At 48.0% G+C, this 23616-nt stretch overlaps 1 protein-coding gene across 4 annotated transcripts in view; it reads right to left on the bottom strand.

Moving 5' to 3' along the window:
* Positions 1–23616, bottom strand: part of N (neurogenic locus Notch protein) — a 245395-nt gene that overhangs the window by 118612 nt on the left and 103167 nt on the right. For 2 of the 4 annotated variants that reach the window (XM_076899547.1, XM_076899548.1), the window contains exon 5: positions 19876–20009. In XM_076899547.1, coding sequence (XP_076755662.1) covers positions 19876–20009 — 134 coding nt within the window. Of the gene's footprint in view, positions 1–19875; positions 20010–21820; positions 22073–23616 lie in introns of those variants that run through there. The other 2 variants (XM_076899550.1, XM_076899551.1) reach the window with 2 other exon arrangements.

Raw genomic sequence — 23616 nt, 5'->3', positions numbered from 1 at the left:
AACCTCTCGCTGGATAACTACCTCCGCCTCCTCTTCCTCTTCCTCCTGCTTTTCTTGCGCCCCTCTGCCTCCGAGGTTACTCACGCCGCTACTAGAGATATCTGCATCTGGGAAGTGGTTGTCCCCTGCACGGCAAATAAATCAGATCGTCGCACGGAGCGTCGCCTCTGCCTGGTCTTATTTATACAGGAGGAAGATGAGGAGGAAGAGTGGTGTGGCGAGGGAGGTCGATGGGGTGGACGATGGGGGCACTCGTGTACCTCGTCTCGGTGGCGCGTACACGCGGACGCCGCAACACGCCTCGCTCGCGTCCTCTCTCTGATATGTGCGTGGGTTAGAAAGCACCGTTACGTCGCAACCGAGAAATTCCATCTGTCCCGCGGCAATTCGACTCCGCTCGGCTACGCTTCGGCTTGGAAATTGGAAGCCCTCCGCGTGGCTACGGACGTCAGCGGAATCGCGATCTCGTGGGCGACGGGCTCGATTGGAATTAATAAACGCCCGCTACCGAGGTGCTAACCGGACTATTCTTCCCGCTGCCATCGCTGGGATCGTTCCTCCATCGACGGTGGTCGTTCCGTCGATTTTCATTCGCGACGCTCACTGGGATTCGGTTTCGAACGATGGTTCGGGGATACGAGGTGTAAAGAATGCTGGAAGGTCGCGGAGGAAGAGAACGGGTGGGACAAGTCGCAGCTATGCGCCTCCCGACGACTTCCAGATATTGATTTGCATTTCGCTATTGGGCGAGGCTCTCTTGGAATTCCTGTTGGACATCTGTGTCGATAAAGCTAGACAGTTTATTAGTTCCGTTCGAAAATATCGAGGGTAGGAACGTTCGCAATTAGCCGCGTGAATTTCAAGCTTCCCTCGATGGTATCGGAGACGCGAGGGACCAGGGGTAGGAAGGCTACGCACGGGGGCAGTTGGTAATTATTATAGCAAGCTCGTTAAGAAATTCACGGCTACGAAAGCACGGAATACTTCTATAATTAGAACGATCCATTATTTCCAACCAGGAATGGTACGCGCTCGCATACTGTTCATCCCCGTGGCGAGATTCCAAGGGGGCAGATGCGATCTACGCGGCCATGGGCAGGTCGTCGGCTCGCGCAAAGGACCCAGAGCCCCTGTGCGGACGTTCGAAGACGGGCGAAAGATTTCTACGCGGATAAAATCGGTGGCTCGCAGGGTCGCGCGAAAGCTGCCGATGGAACGCGTACGCCGGGGCTGACGCGTCAATTATAGGCAGAGGGAAGATTGGTTTCGGTTTGGTCGCGCGCGAAACGGACCGTCCTCTGCGCTGGGGGACGTATATTTCACGCGGGACCCTTAACGAGATTCTCGTCGTCTAGGGCTGCGGTTGTCGCCTTAATTTTTTTCTTCTGCGCCGCGAAACTTTCGCTCGTCGAGGAAGGAAGCGAGCGAGAGAGGCAGGCAAGGGTGGCGAGCAGGAGGGAAGAAGCTGGGATGGAACGAGGACCGAGCGGAGGCTGGAATATTCCCCTATCTTGGGTTTCAGGGTCAGAATCGTGTTCCAATTAGATGCCACGGACGAGACTCCGCGCATTTTTCACCTGCTCCGCTCCCTCCAACCCCCTGGCCCACCCCACGCGGGTCCGTTGGCATTGTTGCGCGAGCTTGCAACCCCCGTCCTCGCCGTGGAGGATCGTATGGTGCGCGCCTCTCTAAGTCGAACTAGCGGCCACGTCTAATGGGGGCTGACCGTGCAGACTTATAAAACCAGATACGTGCCGTATACACGATTATATAATGCAACCAACGGAGAACACGTGAGCGTGCATTTTAGCGGTAGCCAGGGTCATTAGGAGCGTGCCTCGGGACCGTGGAACTGCCAGGCTTGACCCCTGCGACGCGATCGACCGAGCGACGGAAAATAAAAGGGGAGCCGCGTAATTAGCCGGCTGATATTAATTTCTGACCGCTTATCAGGCTTGGACAATCGATTCAGCGTCGCGTTGCTGGTTAATGCGAGGGCCGCGAAGAAATTGTTTGCAATTCGCGAGTTCGCTGGGGAGACGAGTTCTATTTTTTCCGGAAGCGACAATTATCGACGACCTTCCTTCGTTTTATTGCGAGTTTCAAGTTGGTTGGAGAACAGCGCAGAGTTTTTTTTTTTTGAGTGCGAAAGAACGGAGAAAGTGCAGAAGAAAGAGCTGAGAGAACCGTGTGAGAATCTGTCTGCCTCAACACGCAATGGAAATGGTTCGTTGCACCGAAGTCCCCTAACTATTTCGTTAATTAGTCTCGAGTCATAATTTTAGGTTCACTTCCGTTCGTTTTCGCGGATTACTCGTTCCCACTATTGCAGGCAAAACAAAGTGTCTTAACTGTGCGTTTTTCAACAAGTGAGTGCAGTTGCAATCCTGAAACGTTTTAAACCCTCTGATCGCGATATCATTTTGACGTAATAATAAAAATTTTATTATATTCTACCAAAGAATCTCTTGCTTAATTTTAATTCTTGAATTTCAACGAAAATACATGGACGAAATTATCTACGAATAGTAAATAATTTCAAGTGGACAATACAGTAAAAAGGAAATCGATTTCAACGACGTCTGAATTCGACGAGCGCGTTCGAAAAGCGTTGCGCAGATCGGACAGCCGCGGGGCGAATCGCGATTGTCCCGGCCCTATTTTTTTCTCCTCGCCGCGGCAATTATCGCGTGTGCAATTTTCACCGTTCGCGATCCGCCAATTAGCGACGGCATCGAACTTTTTCTCATGGGGCGAGCGTTACTCGCCAATTACACGGGAGGCTTCTTCCCACATCTCTATTGCGATAGACGCGAGTCGCTCGCTCGCTTCGTTCTCAAACTCCGCGCGGCTCTTCACACGCGCCGCGCGCCATTTTACTAATTAATCGAATATCGGTCGGCCACGTGAAAGCCGCGTTCCTTCGGTTAGAGAAAAGGAGGAAAAAGGACGTCGCAACGAAAGCGAGGATTTCTGTTCTCATCCTCGTTTCGCGAAATTCTCAGACCCCTTCAGACTGCAGGCTGCTCGAATTTTTATTTTTTGTGGGAATACCATTCGTTCGCGCGCAGTTCTACTTGCATCAACACGTTGAACGCTACGCTAATTTTCCATGGATTACCCGTGGCGTCAATACGAATTTATTATGCGATATACGCGCACAATAGGCGTACATATTTTATGTGTAAATAAAATTATTTTCATATGTTTTATAACGCATTAATTTCTTCGCACAATTGTAGCAACGATGTTAATTTTGAAAAATTTATTCTGATTATACATTTCTACTAATATCGCTGACCCCCATGGTATTCAATGCGTTAGTTGCAACTCTTCTGAGAATTGTAACTGGCGACGAACATGGGCTACCAGCACGTTTTTCATGTGTACTCTAAGAAATATAGAATAATCCCTTTATTCGTAAATTTTTTACAAACACTCGTCTCGACGAATAGAGAAGAAGTATATATTTTCGAGAAATGCTGATGGTTCAACACAGATAATTAGAAGAACGTTCGATACTCAACTACGCGAACCGTTCGAAGGATGCGGTGCAGGCACCGCGCGCGAACATTCATCAACGTCCGCGGCGACGAAAGGAAAGCAAAAGAAAAATGGAGTCAAGCTAGCCGGCGGGGGCCGCCTCAAACGAGGCACAATGGAAACCGGGGATGATAACAACAAATGAGCCAAGAAAAGGCGAACGAGTCCATTCAGCCGAAATCCTCTCTCTCCGTCCCATTCAGACGACCCTCTGTCTTCTTTTCCACTCGCGTCTCGTCGTGCCACGGTCCGGCTTTAACGAGTCGTCGACCGTGACCACGACGCGATTAGACGCGAGAACGGTCTTCTAGACGGCAGGAAATCGCTCGTTGCCGCGATCTAATCCACCATCGCCTCGAGAGCGTCGCTCGATGACGACTGACGACGAGCAACAGCCGCGTCTGAGATCTCCTGCGAAGGTCGATCGATCAGAGTTGTCAAGGTGGTGGAAAATCGAAAGAGGAAATGCGTTTGGGTGTACCAGTATCGTATCAGTCAGAGATATCTGACGATCTCTCTGCTCGTGGTCGAAAGATAGCTCCGTCGCGGAGGACGCGCTCGCGCGTGGGGATCGAATTTACGAGCAGGAAACGCGCGCCTCTGGAATGTGTTTAGAGTTGCGTAAGGAATGATAGCATGCGATTCGGACACGCGATAAACTGTCACGATGCATCAACCCGTGATTATCATCTATCCGGACATTGGCTTTGTAATTGGATACATTAAAATCGTGTAAATCTGCGCAAGAATGGGAGGCGGTGGAGGGAAACGTGCTTCCTCTTATCAACTCGACTACCAGAAAAACTGGTTGTCCGTTAAAAATCGCGAGTTACGTGTACACGTATGAATTATCAGCTTATATCCTGCGATGGAATCACTTAATAAAATAGCCATTGAGTCATGCGTTCTAAAAGTTACTCTTATCGCTAATATCAGACTACGATATAAGAATCTCAAGCAGATGCAGATATCATATACGTTACGATACAAATCGCACGACATAATTGTAGCAATTGAAAAGTTAAATTTATTTAGAATTGAAGAAAGTACACTTTTCGTTGCTCTTCTTAAATTAAACTCGAGCTAGATTTTCATAATTCCCTTATCTTCCCAGGCACTCACACGCATTCATTCATTTCATTCTTCCATTTCTCAGAACCTACATAATTTTAGATTCCCTTCCACGACCAATTACACTCAACAAATCTTCCAAGAACTTCAACGGCAAGAGACCAACCAGCGCCACCAAAATCGCTCCAATTCTCGCGAAGCACGCGATATCGCTGAACTTTCGACACAAGCGGAGGTCAGGTTTGCAACACGGCTGAATACGACCTGGCGGCGAGTCGTTGGCCAGGAATTTGGAACATCCAGCAGGAAGCGATTCGAGAATCCACGACGCAGGCGGGTATCGAGCGCAATAACGCGAATTTGTAACGAGCCACGGTACACGGGCGGGCAATTAAAGAGAGTTACGATTCCACGAGCGGTGGAACGCTCGCGCGGGATGAATCACGCGTTTCAGCGTGGACGATTCGTTAGAACCGTCGCCGGGGTCGCGAGCAACCGCTGGTGATTAACAGTCGCGGTTCTATAATGTGTGATCGCTGCCGTTCGGTCTAGCCGCCGTGTTTGCGGAATCCCAGGCGGAATTCCAGCACTCGAACGCCTGATAATGCCGCGGATAAGAATTTCGCCTGACTTATGCGCGATTTCTCCCATCAGGAAGAGGCCTACGCGAAGATACGGTGCAGCGCGGTGACTCGACCGTGGAATCCCCCCCTACTCGATCGTTAATCAGAATGTTATACGTCCTTTGTACGTACGATTAATTTTTATCCAGGAAATCCACCGAACGAGGCTGCAAAAATCTGTAGTTTCGAATGTCTTCGTTAGTGGAACCGAGTTCTCCAAAGCGTTACCAAGTCTACGCTAACTTTCCCTCGTAAATCACTTTTCCAACTCATAACGATCTTTTTCGCGTGCCAATTCACGGATGATCGAAACGAACTTATTATTCTTCTATTCGCGTCCGTCGATAAGTAAAGGATTCTTAACACGTTTAAATCATTTCTGATAGCGTACGATCGGTATCTCTCGGATCTGTTTCAGAATAAAAGAGAGACGCTCGCGAGCGTCGATCGTTTCGAACGTTCTAATCGTCGTGGATCGCGGACGATCGACGCCCGTCCGGTTTTCTCGCGGGGAACGGGACCAATTAATTTAGCATCTCCGCGCGCAGCGAAAAGAGCGAGGCGGGTGGAAAGGCGGTCACGTTTGGAGGACGATATCGAAACGGCGGATCGTTCGAGATGCGCTCGTGCACATGTTCCTCTCTAATCTTGGCGACTCGCGAGTTCCAGCGGCCGCGGTTCTCCTCGACGGTCGCGTATATCTGCCGCGGTTAGGCCAGCAGAGGATTCCGCTCTCCGACTACGCTCCTTTCCCCGCAGCTTTATACGCTCACTGTCCGGCTAACGACCGCTATCTCCGCGCATCGCGAAATAATGAAATTACGCGAAAAAGGGACGCGACCGGCCGCATCGGGGGCCGTGCTCCGGGCGCCATTTTTTCTGCGCCCGCACGGATGCTAACGACGCCGTGTTCATAGAAATGGACGCGCCACGGGGCGGTTTTACACGAGCTGCGAGCGCGTGTACATCGGTATCGTCCCTCTCGGCTACGTGTAATTCACTGACCCGCGTTAATTCTCTCTTTTCTCCCATATCGAACTCTCTATAAGTTTCTTCTCTGGATAAACACGATTTTTACGTATTTGTCGCAACTGGGCTGTTTTAATGCGTTCAACTAGAATTCTATCATACTTGAAATCAATCATTCTTTTTTCATGAGATTTTCTATTTTCGAACGGAAAAATGATACGATGATAAACGCGTGATATAAGTTTACTTAAAAAGATAATAATTAATTAAAAGTAGGCCTCGTGTCGATATTATTCAACGAGAGAAGGAAGCTTTTAAAAATACTGTCCATCCAGAGGCTGTACAGTTCTCTGTCCAAGCGAACTTAATTGCCTCCAAGCTCTTCGATCGAAGAGGAATGGAAAAGAAAAAAACGAAATTCCACGGAACGTGTTGAATCCCCAACTAGGAGAAGTCGCGACAAAACATTGTACGCGGCGCGCGAGGGGCGCCGAGGTTTCAGGCACACACGAATTTGTACGCGGCGGTGGCGCGTAGCGATGAATCCCGTGTCTTTTTCGAGGAACAAGGAACTGTCGCCGCGGCGAGAGTTATCGCGCTGCACGATGACAAGGCTGATAGTCTGCGAGAAGAAAAAGGGACGAGAGGAAACGACAATGCCCGCGGAGGCACGAAACTCGCCCGTGTTCGCCCCCACACCCCCTCCTTCCGTAGCATAATTTCTGGGAGCAGAAGGAGAAGAAAGATCGTCCCGCTCGCGATAGGGGACTTAATGGCGAGCCGAGCGTTTTCGCTGGATATATCATTGGCGTGGCTCGTGCAGCAGAAAACCACCGGTTCCCTTCCCAAAGGGCTTTATGATCCTTTTACGATTAATACAACCGCGCTCGGCTCACGGAAACGGACCATCGTCTCTCTGCCGCGCGGCGATCTTTCTTCGAAATGGGATTCCGCCCGAATGCTCGCTAATTAAGGGCAATAAGTGCGGGTATCGTTCCGCCGTAAATCTTCCGGGAACCAACGGACAGGCTCGTTAAACTTGCGTCAATCTCGCGTCATAAAAATCCTGCCCGACCGCTCGTTACGATTCTTTAAACCAGAGCAGCGAGACAAGCAGAATTAATCGATCAGTGACTGTTATTAAAATGCTGTTTGATACGCAGAATTGATCTTGGCACCTGTGAGCTCGCTCCAGGTTGTTTGCATAAACAGAATTAAATGTATATTGAAGTCTCGGATGAAGAATTCTTACTACTTTTTCGCTGTTCATCCAGAATCTAATATAGAGCAGTATAAGATAACGAAAGACATAATTCGATTCATCTTTATATAATTTTGTCTTGAGTGTGTCAATGGAAAGAATGTACAACCCTTAACTTGAAATTGAACCAAGAGTACTCGTCAAAATCTGTCTAATACTGGTGGAATCAAACAGAAGAAATTCGTCAGAACTTAGCTTGCAAACTATGGGATACAAAAATATTAATTTCACGTTTGGAAGATCAAAATACAAAAGGCAGTCACATCACGCATAAATTCCACTCCCATGGAATTTAAGTGATACCACGAATGCAAAGAGTGAAAAAAAAAAGAAACGAAAAATCGTGGTGTCGAAAGCAGGGACTAGAAAAATGTTGGTTGGAGCGCGATGCGTCGAGGGTGAGCGCGGAGACTAGGCGGGGCATAAAGTTACCCCGTGGCCACCTTTATGGGAACACGGAGGCGCCTGGAGGCAAAGGTCAAGCGACTTCTACCGGGATGACCTCGAGGAAACAACGCTCCGTAGCCCTGCCGCGGCGCGGGTTTGCTGAACTTTTACACGTTCGACGTAAGTGCACGCGCACGCACGCACGCACGCACACCTACACGGAGCGGTTGCAGCGGGGTGCGCGTGCATCTCCTTATTGCGTATGCATATTCCAACCGCGCGGCGCGCTGTCCGCGAGTTTTGCGGCTTTCAGGGAAGGGCTGAACCCGCCCCGGTGAGAATTGAAGGGCGCTCGTGACCGCGGCATCCTGCGGCTTGTGTGCACGCACGTCTCCTCGTTTCGCGTCCGTTTGTCTGCCTTTTTAGAATTGTGGTGAGCGTGCGTGTGTCATCGCGAACGCTGCTGACGGATCTCTGTTTTCTAAGCTGCTGCGAGACTGGGAGGAAGAAAAGTGTCTGTGGAATTGTATTTTCGAAGAGATTCGACGTATCGATTGCACGATTTTATTGATGCGATTATTATTTAGATCAGCTATGTTTAAGTCGCGGTCCTGCTGTCCTTTTAAGTAACCCTTATTGATTTTATGTAGATAGTATTTTCTAGGCGTTGGAAAATCTAAACATTTTATTAATGAATTTTATCAGGAATGTATTCAAGAAGATATGTTTTCTAATCTGAAACAATCGTCACTCGGTATTATAGTTGCTATGGGAACCACGTATCTTTGCTAATCTTATTTTTCAAAATTGAGAATGGTGAAGTCGAAAAATCGTAACAAAGTTACAGATGGGGGATTAACGAATCAACTTCGTTGTGCCTCCTCTGACTTATCGGTTAATATGAAAAATAATAGTGCAAACCTCGTATTGATTAGATAAGAATTGCAATTTGATTAGCAGTTATATAAGAAAATGGTTATCAACGTTTAATTTTATATAAAAACACTTAAATACAGTTGTATGTAAAAATATTTGCATTGAAATTTGATCAAATCTAATATTCTCCAAAGAATTCCAATTATTATCGTATCATTAAATTTATTTATCGCATCGCGGCTCACTTCGCATTCCTAGCGCTTTATTGGCCCGGTAACGATTTCGGTTTGGCCACAGCTGATTTAGATGGAAGAAAAATGGTGTCCCGGAAAGATTATCCACGCGGTGTTCTGAAAAATCCGCGGAACGATCATCATTACCGGGCATGAGAGACATTGAACTGGCCACGAGATTATAATGCACAGTAGCCAGGCAATTAATCACGGCGCGCATTAACGTGTAACTACCATAAAGGAGGAACGCGTGGATGATCGCGCAACCGCCCCGTGCCATCAGCAATCTACAGCGCGTTAACACTCGCGGCGTACTCGAGAAAATTGCGTTCACGCGCGTCGCGTCATTTGCATATCTCGAACGCGGAAGGAAAGCGGCGGCTCGTTTTCAATACTCGACCGGCTATCTAAAATAATTAAAAACATACGGAGAACTGGTTCCCAACAATGTCGACGACCCTCCGCGACAAACCAAACGGGACACTCGAGCCGATTTACCATTCCGCGCTCGTAGGATAACGATTAGAATGGAAGAGTAAAACACGAACTTGTTCGATTCGCTGCACTCGCGCGATGCTCGACGTTTGTTCTTCGACAATTCTCCTTACTTGAGAAACAAACAAGCGTCGATGTTATACGCGATAAAAGCGTTTATGAGATTCCACTGACACACGATCTGATACACAAATTACCCAATTATAAGGTAACGAGATTAGTCAAAGCCAGAAGATTACTTAAACGAACGAGCACGCACTTGGATCGAAAATCATCCGAGTACAATGTAAGAGTTGAATCGAAAAAGTAATCGATCCGTCAGACGAAACTTCTCTTCGCCCAAAAGCCACGCGAAGTCGAGGGAGATGTACAGTACCGATCAAAGTACCGATCGAGGGTGCGTGGCTCTGGTACGTGAACGTATCTCCACGTAACTATATTTAATAAGAGGGTCGAGATAGAGCACGGCGGAAGGGGAGAAAGAAAGGGGGGCGAAAGAGGTATCGAGGAGAACCTGATATGGTAATGGTAAAATATGAAGAGTACGGGAGGGTGGGTTGGCGAGTTCGTAGATGGTATCGAAAGCGAGGAATAAGAACCGATGGAAAAAGAGCAGACTGAGAAAAAGGGAGAGGGTTACGAAGGCGTAGAGAGGAAGAAGTAGAAGGAGTGGAAGGAGAAAAACAAGAATAAGGTACTGGCGCACCGCGTTGCGGCTTTACGAGCAAGTCAATGACTCTGTACGGTCTTTGTGGGTCCCTGGAACGACTTCCAGCAGGCCGCTAAAGCGAGCGCGGTCTCCTTCTACGGGGTGTGGTCTCCTTTCTATGGAGATCACCTCTCCCGATTTCCCCCCCGCTGCACCCTCGCCGTATCGATCGGACCCATTGTTTCGCCCGGAGAATCCTTTGCATCTGCTTGATTCTACCAAATGTTTCATCACTAGTCGGCGAATCGTTCCGCTCGAGGTCGAACCGAATAACTCTCTTACAAACCTACTCCACTCCAACGATCTCTCGTTGGCTCGACTTTTGCGATCTAGTTTCATAATTCGAGCTACTACTTTACACGGCGTTTGCTAAGCGATTCCAACGATTCAAGCTATTCTTTCCAGGCTTATTAATGATTCTTCTCCGAAATCTCTGATACGCTATTCGTCAAGATCTATTAACTTTGTTGAAAACTACTTGTTAGCACGACTTCGACAGTTTCGTTAAAAACAAAACGCAACGATGCAGAAAACAAGGTAGACGATATGGAGAATTAATGAACGATCGACTAAACGATATTAAAAAACCAGGAGCTTCGTGTATACGCTCCTCGATTTAAATTCCAACGAATAAACTCTGCGACCCCATGAAACGCCCATCGCAAATCGTTGTTCGTCCGCGATACGAACAAATTACCAACGAACGAGGCCCGCGATCTTCGTACCGCATCGACGCCGCGACCAGTCGCAACCCCTAGCGTTTTATTTCTCGAGACGCGTCGCTATTATCGTCGCCCCGGATCGAAACGCAGCCGTGGCTCCCGCTCGTCATTCGAGTACGCGCGCAAATACACCGTGTCCGCGTGCTATCGTTATTGAGATTCAACGGATGCATTAAATTAATCCAGATTTATATCCACGCGCGAAGGGCGATACGAAGGAGACGCGAGCTCGCAGGGCGCGGTCGATCTCCTCCGGCTACCACGTCTGCTCCACGGCGTCCCAAGAGCTCGGTTTACACCCGCGTGGGTGTGGATTTATCATTCTCCTCTCTCTCTCTCGCTCTCTGTTCCTCTTTTTTTTCGTACAGCGACAGAGATCTGGACAAAAGGGACCACGATACCACAGTTTGGGAGAGAGAGAGAGAGAGGGAGAGAGCTGTGGTCGAGTGGCACTCGTGGATACGGCCCTGTCACGACTCACCTTCCACGACATAATGGAGCCGCTTATGCTTTACGAGCGGCCTGCCTGGCCCTCTGCATTATGCATCTCTCGCCCCGATTTTCGCCGAATTCCCCCGGGTGTTGCGAGGCGCAACCCCGAAAGGGGTTCGCCAGCCACTGTTGCATCTGTGCGATTCGCTCGGAATCGTGGGAAAACTGGCCGCCGATTAAACTTATCCCGCGATTGTCGAAAGCGGTGTCGTCGCACATGTCCGTTCGATCCGATGGCGATTCAATTGGGGATCGCTGGGATTCGTGGAATTCCTCTGGGAACGGAACAAGGGTGGGACGATAAACATTGAAAGATTTCCTCGAGCTGAGAGTAACAACCTCCGCAATATTGCGAATTTAAAACAAAATAACTGAAAATCTGTTTGCCAAATGAGTCATCGAATAAATGAAGATTAAGTACAAGTTCTAATTGTAGTACAGAAGAAATAGCATTCGCTAATAGTGCGCAACCCAACCCTTCCCTCGAAAGTCCAAATGTTCGAGACGATCGTCTCAAGTTCCCTCTAAAAGCGCGAAAACGCCACAGTCACAACAGAAGCTCGCGATCGTATCGCGCATAAAAGGATCCACGGTAAATCGAATTTACTCGCTGAGTAACCGATTCAACAATTACGGATCAGGTTCGTCCAGGGTAGGCGCAGCATCCCCGCGTAGGTAGGGGGATCGCTCGAAATTTGATACGAGCCTCCCGAAGGAAATAGTTCTATTACCCTGACAAAGTCTCGCGGAACGGGGGACTCGAATAACCGAGACGAGTAGCCACGGACGTGGAAGCTCTAGCTTGCCTAGTTCCGTGGCGCGGACTCATTTATCGTGCCCACGCCAGCTTTTATGAGAACGAGATGCCACCGGTATACCGATACTCTCGCGGCTGCTGCCAGCCACGGTCAACAACGACCGGTATCCGTCACTGTCCCGACTCCGCGTCGAGTCAACCGAGATGATACGTGTCCCGCGGAAGCTCCTTTCTCCGACTGTCTTATCCATTCTTCGTACGACACGCAGAGGGATGCCCATGGCGCGTGAAAAAATCGAGCTGCTCTTAAACGCGGTCGACGATCGACGTGGCGAAATTTTTAAGCTGTACTGCGTTTTTTTCCTGGGAAGACGTTCGAGCAAACGAGCAATTGCGTAAAGATTGTTGGATGAATTTTGATCTGGTACAAGTGTCATGTGTAGCAAAAGAGATTCGTTAGGTTCTTTTCTGGGAAAATGTACGCAGCAAACGAGCAATTGCATAAAGATTGTTGGAGATTCGTTGGATGAATAAAGTGTTCATACATTGGAGAGTTAAGGAAATTACAGATGAACGAATTAGAGTAACAGAATAGGGAAATTTCTCGTCGAAACGTGCAATTCTTGCCACTGATTGCCACTCTTTTATTCCACAGCAATGATCTTTTATCAGAGAGCCAATCTAAGCAATCCCACAATCCCTGCGCGCGATCTTTCATCCCGATTCCAGCCGCAATAACGCTAAAATCACCGCGGCGCTACCGTCAGCCGCATTAACACGTCCATCACAACGTCCATTTAACACCGTAACAATCTCGTCGGTCGTAATCAGCAAAAAAAAGACATCACGCTAACAATGATTACCTTGCAAATGAGGAGAGAACAAACCATGAAGAGCCCCATTAGGTCAAACGAAGTACCGCGAGCCACGCGAAATTTCAATTCCAATCGCATTGCATCTGCATCGTTCGTAGCTCGGCTACGAATCCTCCGCCTCGACCTCCGCCTCACCGATCGAGAATAAAAGAAACGAAATAAGAGAAACCAAAGAAGAGGACGGCAGAAAACGTAAGAAAGCGCGGAACCGTTCATTCTGAGCAAGCGTGGCCGTGTAAAAGTAGATTGTGACACCCGTCCAGTACGCGACGCGGTGTCCCGTGTTCTCAGCCATCCGCTCGCACCTACGTGTCGGCCACCTACGAGGACAAGGCTGAGAAGCGCGAAGGATCACGATGGGACGAGAGGCGGGAAGAGAGGCTAGGTGTCGAGATCTGAGCTGGAATAGAGTTAGACGAGCCTTGACAATGCGCGAGAGGGTACTGGTACACCGCGAGGGACACTTGTTAGGCGTCCCCCGTACACGCTCCCTTCGCGGCCAGATGTTCCTGCCCGATTAATTATTCGACGCGACGGGACGGGACGCGAGGTGAGGCGAGCAGCCCTGGTGGACGGTTTTAATTAAAAGCGCGTCGAAGACGCGAGAACGGTGGACGGGAACAATGTAACGCGGAGGTGTCGATAAATCTCGAGGTCCTCCGCGCGTCGATGCGCGATAGAAGACGCGAATTATGGGCGCGTAGGCCGCGAGGAGGATCCGGCTCGGGTGATAAAGCTTGGGTACCGTTGCGGAGATACCGAGGAAACACCGTATTGACGATCGTCTTCAGCCACGATCGAGGCGCCCCTCTTCCTCGACTTCGCGGGCTTTTTTCTACGCGCGATTCCTTCGTTTCCGAGATACGAGATTTTCAGACAACCAACGTGATTAAATACCAGCCGTGGGAGTATCATACGCAATGAAAAAACGGAGTTTGCTTGAGCTTACTGATTTTCACTGCACCGATTAGATTAACGTTTGATACGTTCCTCGTTGTGATACAAGCAATGCGATTAGTTGTATTAGTATTTATGAGACATCGATTCGCGGTATGCAACGTCCGTCTAATCGGTTTTAATACGTTCGATTAATGAAATCGGTGTAATACAATCTCGTTCCATGTAGCTGGTGGAACGGGGCGAAACGTTACAGCGTTAGGATCGATAATAACCAATTACGAATCTTCTAATGGCTCGCCTAGCGGATGAGATTGCGGTCGTAATAGTCAGATCAATTCACTTCGTGATATGTAATGAAGATTTAACACTTTCTCATACCTTATCGATGCTTGCAAATGAAATCGTTGCAAGCACCGTCGAAACCACTTCCTTTGCATAAAAAAAATTTAATTACAAAAAAACAGTTAAATCAATGACTCAAAGAGAACGCAACGCAATGCCTTAAATCGCAAAGAACCCAAAAAGACGCTTCAACGTTAGCGTCGATTGAGAAACGCGCGCTAAGCTCGAGCAGTTCGGTTCGCATCCCCTCGGAACGCGCATTATCACGCGCGTAAAAGCGGGTTGCGTAACAGCAGCGCGAGAGGAAGGGGCCCCGGAACAGCGAAAGCAACGCGTGCCCCTAACTCTCTTCCGTTGTCGAGGCCCCCAGCCGGTGCTCCCCTGGCCGGTGTACGCACTTTACGCTCGCGTGTTGGCATAAATCAGCTGGAACGCGTATAACCGTCCGGGCACGCTCTTCCTCGACGTGTTTCGCCGCAACACGCGCGAGTACCGTCGTCCTCGCGTTCCCCGCGACATAGGCCGCGCCTCCGCGTCGCGATCCTCCGACACGATCGCCGCGTAACATCGATCCCGGCCCCGATCGACTGCGACCGGCGAACACAGAATCAAACGTGACTTAATTGAACTTAATTTACGTGAGCCGACCGCGAAAGAGCTGCTCCTCTCTCTCTGTGCGTGCGCGGAGACGTGGAGTCGTTCGAATCAGAGGATATCGCGCGTTCAAAATCGCGTATCGATCTATGCGAGATTGTAATCGCGATAAATCATCGATCTGAGCGTCTGCGATCGTGCTAATCGAATTTCTAATGAGGAAAGTCAGGAAGATCTGAGGCACGAACGTTGAAGAGACTAATCGATTTCTAATTTTTAGTTTACTGGGCTTTTTAGTAGCCATTGTAAATTGTTTAATATTAGATATTGCACAAGGAAGTGGAAATATATGGCTCGATTTGATTAAACAATAGGGACATTCAATCGAATTACAATTGTATCAGAACGATTTTCTTCAGTTAAGGGTAGTTTTTTCATCTGAACCATTGTCAGAATCTATCAACGATTGTAATAAACATAGTGTACATGTTAACATGAAAGACTAAGATTGAGGATCGTCCATATTCTTCGATTAATATCAACAGATACCAGGTATGCTGGTGAAAGAGCAAATACTTGGTTTATTATACATGTCGAAACGAGAAGCCAAGAAAACGCAACCAAAGAGAAACCACAAAATTTATTCTACACTATACAACAGAAAACTAAACAAATATTAAATACAGTTGTAACATAAAATCTGTCACATAATTTAATTATTATAATTTATGTGTAAATTTATCATTTTCCTTTCTCATTTAGAATGACTGTTCCTCTTAAGTTCAACAGTTCACTTACACGCACCGTTACTCAAGCTTTCTCCTATTTTGACATATATAAATTGCATTTTTATCATAACGTAATAAAAATATTTTTATTCAACATTCACCATCGATGCACAACTAAATGTCACCATTTACCAATGTAAGCGAGAAATAATATTAAGCAAATATTTCGTACGCACACCAGGCGATTATGCGAACGCTGGCATTCGCTGAAGAATACCAACATTTGCCAGATATGGATCTCTTGCACGTACATAAAATAAAAAAACACTTTTCCAATACGTGTTACGGAAAACACTGTTGACACTGCAGTAAATACAACCCCGATGTTCGATACCGATCAGTAGCCAAACTCGTAAACCGCCATAAAACTCCCAACGAAATCGCTGCTTATTCGAGGGCGAAAAAAAGAAATTAAAAAAAAAACGAAAAACACGCTTAATCGTTCGAGCGCACGATATCAAGATCGAGAGTGGAACGGAAAGCCCAGTGTGCTGGTTCGCTTGTACCTTCGTCGCGTCGTCACCGTAACTCGCGCGAGGATTCAATTTAGAGGGTAACACGAGAGGACTGGAAGCGTGCAAGCAACCCCGTCGTATGTATCCCGAGGAAACGAGCGTGCCTTCGGCTCGTCTCCTTTTCGTGCACGTTTCTATCTCTCTCAGCCGATTAATCTATAGGCGTGCGGTTAATCGTTTAGCCGGCGCTCGATAGAGCAGTTTCTAATTAGCGGAATGGAACGAAGGAGGCGCGATCGGATCGTCCGCCAGGGAAATCTGCGGCCGCTCGAGGTCGTCCCTGGCAAAAGGGACGACGACGTTCCGTGCGCAAACCAGAAAATGTGCCCCCTTACCTAAGGAACGAGTATCGAGAGTGAATCTGTGGAGACGCGGTGTCGTGGGGCGAGGAAATACGAGGTGGCTCGTGCTACGTACACGAAGAACCGGGTAGGAAGAAACGCGGAGAACGCGAGACGCTGAAAATTGAACCATTACGACCGCCTGCGCGACCGAATCCAGTCGAGTTCGAAGAGGAAACTAGGAATCCTGTAGTTAGCCGAGCACGGTTACAGCCTCGTCCTTCGAGAACGACTAAAACGGCTATCCTTACGCGGAAAGCAACCGTGCACGGTGTAAAAACGTAGCAACCAGTGCGCTCGACGAACATCGAAGCCAGCTGGTGCGAAGAAGAACGTCGAGGGAAAGAAGAGCGACGCGCGTAAATGGAGAACCATCGAAGTACTGACGCCGCGTCAGCTTCGAGTTGCAAATTGAACCATTCTAGGTAGAACGGTTACGAGGTACCTGTAAATACCTCGAGCAATGTAGCTTCATCCCCGACTGCGTCCTTCTTTCTCTGCAAGTTGACGGACAGGCAGAAAGGAATCGCGTAACGAAATTCTCCGAGAGAATTATACGACGAGATGGAGCGATAAATTTCGAGTATCCGGATAATAATTATCGCAACGGAAACGAGCATCGCGCGAGGGTAAATACGAGCGCGACGAGGAAATTTCCTTGGAGCAATAACGCTGGACGATCAGACGCGTATACGCAAACTCGCGTACGAAAGAGCCGCGGAAACTCGACGATCCCTCGGCAACGTCTGGATTCCGGAATAGTTATGGCCCCGTCCAGGCGTCTCTATAAGGAACAACTCGAACGGGCTCTCTCCAGGCCATTAGGAGCACGTGATCCCAGACACGCCTTTTACGAGTTTCGATTTTCACCGCTTATTGGAGTGTCGCGTACTGGCCGGTGGAGAGCGGAAATGTAACGAGTGAATCGGTGGCCTCGGCTGCCCGCTCGAAAAGAAACCGTGTCGCCCGGAGCGTCAGCGAAATAATTGCAGCCGATCCCCGAGCGCGGCCTCGTTAAAACGAGCGAACGAACCGCCGAACGCCTGAAGGGAGACCGGAATGAAATCCGCGGAGGAGCGCAGCGCTAGGAGGTCGGCGGTACCAGCCGTGGCGCCCTTCCGGCGATCTCGAAGCGGCGCTGCGGCTTAAACAGATGCTCGGCTATCGCGGACGCGACGTAACGCGGCAATTTGTACGGACGAGGGGTCGTAAAATTCACGAGCCACGGGCAAGTGCCGTTTTCTGGACGACTTTTTAGCGCTGCGCGATACCGAAACGCTGTTCCGTCGATTGCAGTTTTCACCAGCGGTAATGGTAGTAACGGGGCACGAGTACGTGTGTTTGTGGCGTTTCAACGGGTTTTCTTAAGAATTCTCTGGCGTTACGCTGAACTAGAAGAAGAGACTCGTTCAAAAGAGTTCGCTGTCTTCTTTTTTTTTTCAAGTATTTCTCTATAAGAAATCTGGAGACGAAATTGTAATTATACGATTCCATATTCATTGATTAGCTCGAAGTGTATTAAGTATAGCGTTGTCCAACGATACAGTCGTACAAGCGCATGAACGCGAGGGGAAAACAAAACTGTCCGCAACGTCGTTCATTATCCTCGTATCCACTTATCCGCCCCCATCGACGATTGAACGCGGGGGAACGTTCTGACACGATAGACCGGGTAAACGGTGGCGAAGTCGGCGAAGCGTCCGAGGAACCTGTGAGAGCCGACGCACGGGGGTGGAAAAAGAGGCCGGCCGCTTCTTTTAACGGGAAAAGGCGCGCGCGACCGAACGCAAAGCAGCGTGAAAGACGAAGGAGAGGGACGTGGAAGGTGGGGTGGGGTCGCCATGGTCGTGGTCCGCCTGGGAACGACAGGATCACGCATTGTGTTCCGGCCAGCGAGAAGGCCACGCTAGGCTGACCCTAGGCTTTACATTAACCATCCACCGTGTACGTACGCGCATAAATGGCCACCACCCCTGGCTTAAGTCGTACCTGTTGCACCGGCTAATCATTGCCTCGCGGACGAGCTCTTTTGTCTTCCTTCTGCCTACCTCTGCCCGCCTGGTCTCGTCTCTCTTCGACGCACGCATCCATTCCTGGGACAAGGTTGCGCAACGGGCCACCACGAGGGAGTAAGAGAGAGAGAGAGAGACTTTCTTGACGCGGTAAACAGAGTGGAACGTGGAACGCGGCTTCTTCGAAAAGTCGTGCCACCGCCGAAACGGCGATTCGTTCGGCGACCCGCTCCGATTGTGCCAATCGGCGGACTCCTCGCTCAGGACGCTTTTGTTCCCTCCTCGGGCGCGCGCATTCCGCGCGGCTCTACGCGAGAACCAGTTCAAGGAGAGGCGCGCGCTGTCGATCTTTTCAATTCGTGAGAAACACGCGAAAAACCGACCGCGAGGATCGCGGGGGAGGCTTGAGAACTCCTGCGCCGCGACATTCTTATGGGAAACTATACACAAGTACGCGGACGAGACAATGGAGTCCGAAATCCCTTTATTTTGTTCGCCGCAATGCGATCGAAGTCGATGCTTTCGAACAGATCGTGTACTAAATATTCTTATTCGACTGGTAGAACTATAAATCGTCGCGATAACGTACACGGATTGAAGTTCGACCACTTTTATATTGCGATCGGAGAATATCTTTCCCGTACATATAAAAAATAACAGAGTTCAGAGAAATATTGCATATATATGTTTTTATCTTTCAGAAGATTTGATGGCAATTCTTTGCGATCTCGACTGATTTTGGAGCTGGAATTTTTAAATACCCCAAACAAAATAACTGTACAATTCAACCGAACTGAATAAAAATATCACGACAAATCTCGCACGAAATTTTCTGCAGCAACTAACAATAAGTTCGAAATTGAACATTTTAACACATTGCTGACCACCCACGAGTAAACTCGTAATAAACTTTTTTCCGCATCTTTATTGTTTTCACGGCGCACTGTTGGAAATCTTGTAGTGCAATTATTTGGTCTGCATGCCTCGAGTTGTGTCTTATAAGACTGGCCAAGACCCTATATATTTGCAAAACTTGTGGTGTACCAATGGTACACCACACGTAGATGATTGTTGTACTTTTTATCGTACGAAAAAGAAATATTAAGAGTTGGATAATAAATAAAATTTATTAAAGTTTATTTATATCGTTTTACTTCCACATGCGCTTTCAAAACAATAGCCGGCCACATGAGGGAAATTTTCAGAAAAGTTACTGGTCAGCAATGTGTTAAATTCACGCAATAGCTTAATAGTTCAAGGGTGAACGTCTACGAGCAACGTTGATCGAACTTAAACCGGTAACGCTATCTATGCCCCAGAGACAGACGGGCGGCGAATAATTGAAACGGAGAAACAATTTGAAAACTCACCCTCCGGGCAGCTGCACTCGTAATCCAAACCGTCGATCGAGCTACACGTGCCTCCATTTTTGCACGGGGATGGGTCGCAGGGAATATACTCGTTCTCGCAATTCTGGCCAGTGTATCCGCTCGAGCACATGCATCTGAAAAAGGAAACGGAACGTTAACACCACCGTCGACTTGCGCGCGTCCGCGAATATACGCGGCTGATCGATTAAACGGCCTGATGGAATCGCGATCGACAGAGGCGATAAATTATTAGTTAATGTCCGGCTGATCAAGTCTTCGAGAGCTAATTACAGCCCGCGGATTGGACGAGCTGTCTGACGGATAGAAAGGGAGAGGGCGAACAGCTTCTTTGGGTCATCGCGAAAAGTGCAAGCGAGCGATTTTACTCGCGATGATGCCAGCAGGTTCGATCAGATACGCGGAACCGCCAAGAGTTATGTTACGTACACTGTGTTGCTAGCTGTTACCATCTTAAAATGTTATACTATGTATTATATGCACGCACTGGAAATGTGTAATAAATAATTGAGATGTTCGATACGTAAATTGTACGTGATAGAAAATTCTCAAATCTCGTATAACCATGTGTATTGATACTTTATGGATGTAAAATTATATAATGTTGCTCCTCGTATAAAGTTACAAAATCATTATACAATATTTTAAACGTACAATGGTAAAATTGTATCGTTTCATGATAAATAATTCTGGTAATTTTATAACTGCCTCGAGTATCCGTTTTGAACGATCAATAAGTATAAACAAACCATGTATATAGCAACGTGGGATTTTCTAACATCTTCTTTGTATATGAATAATCTGAAGTTGAATCTGAAATTATTTCTAATCTCGCCTTTAGTCACAAAAGTTTTTCATAAACGAAGGTTCACCTAGAAAAGCCTTCGCTCGTTTCTTTGGCGAGAGTCGAACGACTCGTAGTGTATGCGAAACATTTCCATCATCTCGATGGAAAAAGAGATTTTTAAAAAATAGACACGTTGTGTATCGTGTACAGTTAGATATATTTTATTGATGCACAATATTAGACGATAGCCTATGGAACAAGATCTCAATCACCTCGTGTGAAATGAAAGCTGTTTTCAGGCTGGTTTAAAAACCCACCGGTAATCAAGTATATTTACATTAACAAACATTCGATGAAAACACGAATCATTCCGATCGATTTCTCACAGTTCTCCGATTCATTGACTCTCATCAAGGCAACACGAGACCAATGAACCAAGTTAACTATTAAAACAATCAATATTTATGATACCGGTTCTAGCGTAGCGCCAACTTTTTACGTTCAACGCGATACTTTTTACGCGCATATTTATACACATCATCCAGGCGACAACTAAAATGCGTGAACTTACACGAGTATTAATACTCAAGTTACTGGCTTTAAGCAGACAGAACGTAATGAAAAAAAAGTTCAAAGGGACCGCAACAAATTAATATTTAACGATAGAAGTTATGTTACAAGATATGTACTATAGAGAGACATCGATATTTGGCATTCGAGATTCAAAGGATTGGATTTAGAAATTGCAAATCTTGCAAATTCAGCGAAAGATCAATTTTGTATCGTATCATTCGTTTATAGTATATTCGTGCGTATCGCCTATGTAAATAGAGATTTCTTGGAATATTATGAACATAAATATTTAGATGTTGATTAGATTATTTGAGCACTTATTTATCTGACGAAACTCATTTTACTACGCATTTCGCACGGGCATTACAGTACGCTTTCAACAGAATATCCTGTTTTAAATTTCCCGCCGAATAGCTTCCCTTGTCAAGTTATTTGCTTACTCAAATTCGATATTTCGCGCATCTTAAACTGCTTAGAGGGTAAGAAAAGAAATGTAAACCTAAGAAATGCAATAACCTATCGCAGAAAAGTATGCACGAGTTTCATGTTAAAACGAAAGGAACGCACCTCGAGCTGGCAGCCAGCAGAAGTACCAAGAACACACGCGTCAGATACATTTTCGCACGAAATCAATTCCCTCGGGTCGTAGAACGATGCTCTCCTCATATTTTGACGGAAACTCGCCGAGTGTTCACTCCATTTCCGAGAACCACCATCGTTATCGACTCGAAACAACCTCTACTATTATTCCCCTCTTCTCTTCCCAATTACAGAGCACTGCGGCAAAATAAAACACACCCGCGCACACCTCACACTGACGGCTCACACGGTGCATGCAAAATAATAATATCGAAATTCACAAGTTCACACGGCGTCGATTGCACTAGTTTTCCTATCACAAACAGAACAGAGTCGTTGAGCAACAAGTATCCGACACAGGGCGAGGCGGTTCTCTTTGGGGTGGTAAAAAGGTGTACGAAGAAAAAATGGCGGCTTCAGCGAGGGGCAGTGTCTCTTCTAAGCCGGTGTTCCGGAGCTGTTTATCACCGGCTCGATTTCGTCACTGGCGTACGCTGTTCTCCATTCTGCGATGCGCGGGTCATGCTCGCTGCCTCCATTTTCGAAATCCTCTTTCGATTCTCGTCTCGTATGATGCACTCGAGAAGGGAGAAGGGGGGACACGTCGAGCGGTCGATTAAAATAAGAGAACCGTTGGAAATTGGCCGAGCCGTCGGCGCATAGCGTTCCACACGATTGCACGTAATTGTCCGTACGACCAGATGTAGTCCTCGGAGGATTCCACTCGGTGGTGTCGTCGATACCACCGATCCGTACACCCCGACGAGCACTCGCGTCGACGGTGCTCGCTCGCGCAGATCAAATAAACTATATATGCAAAGCGTGTAACAAAATAAACTATAAAAGTGAACGTTTAAATGGGAGGAAAAACAAACTCCGTTCACGGGGTACGGAGAGGGGAAGAGGATCGAACTGTGTATCTCAGCCGTTCCCCGTCTCACGGGGAAACGTGGCCGCTCCGTTCTCACGCTCGCGGTCGTGTCGCTTTTCGTCGCCGCGGCGCGTTTCACCTCGACGATAATCGTCCGATAGAATCCGTGCACGATTCCACCGATGTTGATCCGTTTCGCGTGACAGAGCGCCGCGAGTACTTTAAATTCTCTTAAATTCGCGCAAATTGCCTCTATCCTGTGTTACGTCGGATCGCCGACGAGCTGCCCATGACGGTCTGCCGGAGGGATCGTACGAAGCGTTGCCAAACCTGCCTCTGTCTCACCAGAGGACTTCTGTCAACTTTTATTCACTCCATCGCGAAATATACTCCCGATCGCACGTTATCTCTCGTCTCGACACACTGTTTCACACGATAGCGCGGAGTACCTCGCAAGATCCTTCGAGGCACCACCACTGACCGATCCTCCGGCGCGACTGGACTTTAAACGTCGAAGATTCGTGGTGGGTATCTCGACACGCGTCAAGTATCGATATACTGCCGGGTCGTTTCAGAGCTGAGAACGTCACGCGAAATCCCGTCGAAAATCCTGGACAGAACGATGCGAATTGTTCACTCTCGAAGCACGATCCAAATGTCACGTCGCGTAGCCACCTGTTTTCGCGCGGATTCTCAACAGCCGGTGGTGGACTGAAAGGGTGAAGTCGACAGAGGCACACACAGAACGTGTATCGTCCTCGAACGGCTAGCGACAGACTAACCTTACTTTCAGGAGTGGGCCGTGCAGAGGGCGCCACCGTCATCAGTGACCCTCTCTGTTAGCGTCAGAGCCGATTCCCCCCATTGGGTCTGTCGTGACTCCGTCCTCCATCTCCGTTTGGCCCACGCTGCG

Source organism: Xylocopa sonorina, chromosome 8, assembly GCF_050948175.1.
Source record: "Xylocopa sonorina isolate GNS202 chromosome 8, iyXylSono1_principal, whole genome shotgun sequence".
Lineage (NCBI taxonomy): Eukaryota > Metazoa > Arthropoda > Insecta > Hymenoptera > Apidae > Xylocopa > Xylocopa sonorina.
Note: the sequence above shows the minus strand (reverse complement) of the source record. Positions and strands in the feature narration are given on the sequence as shown.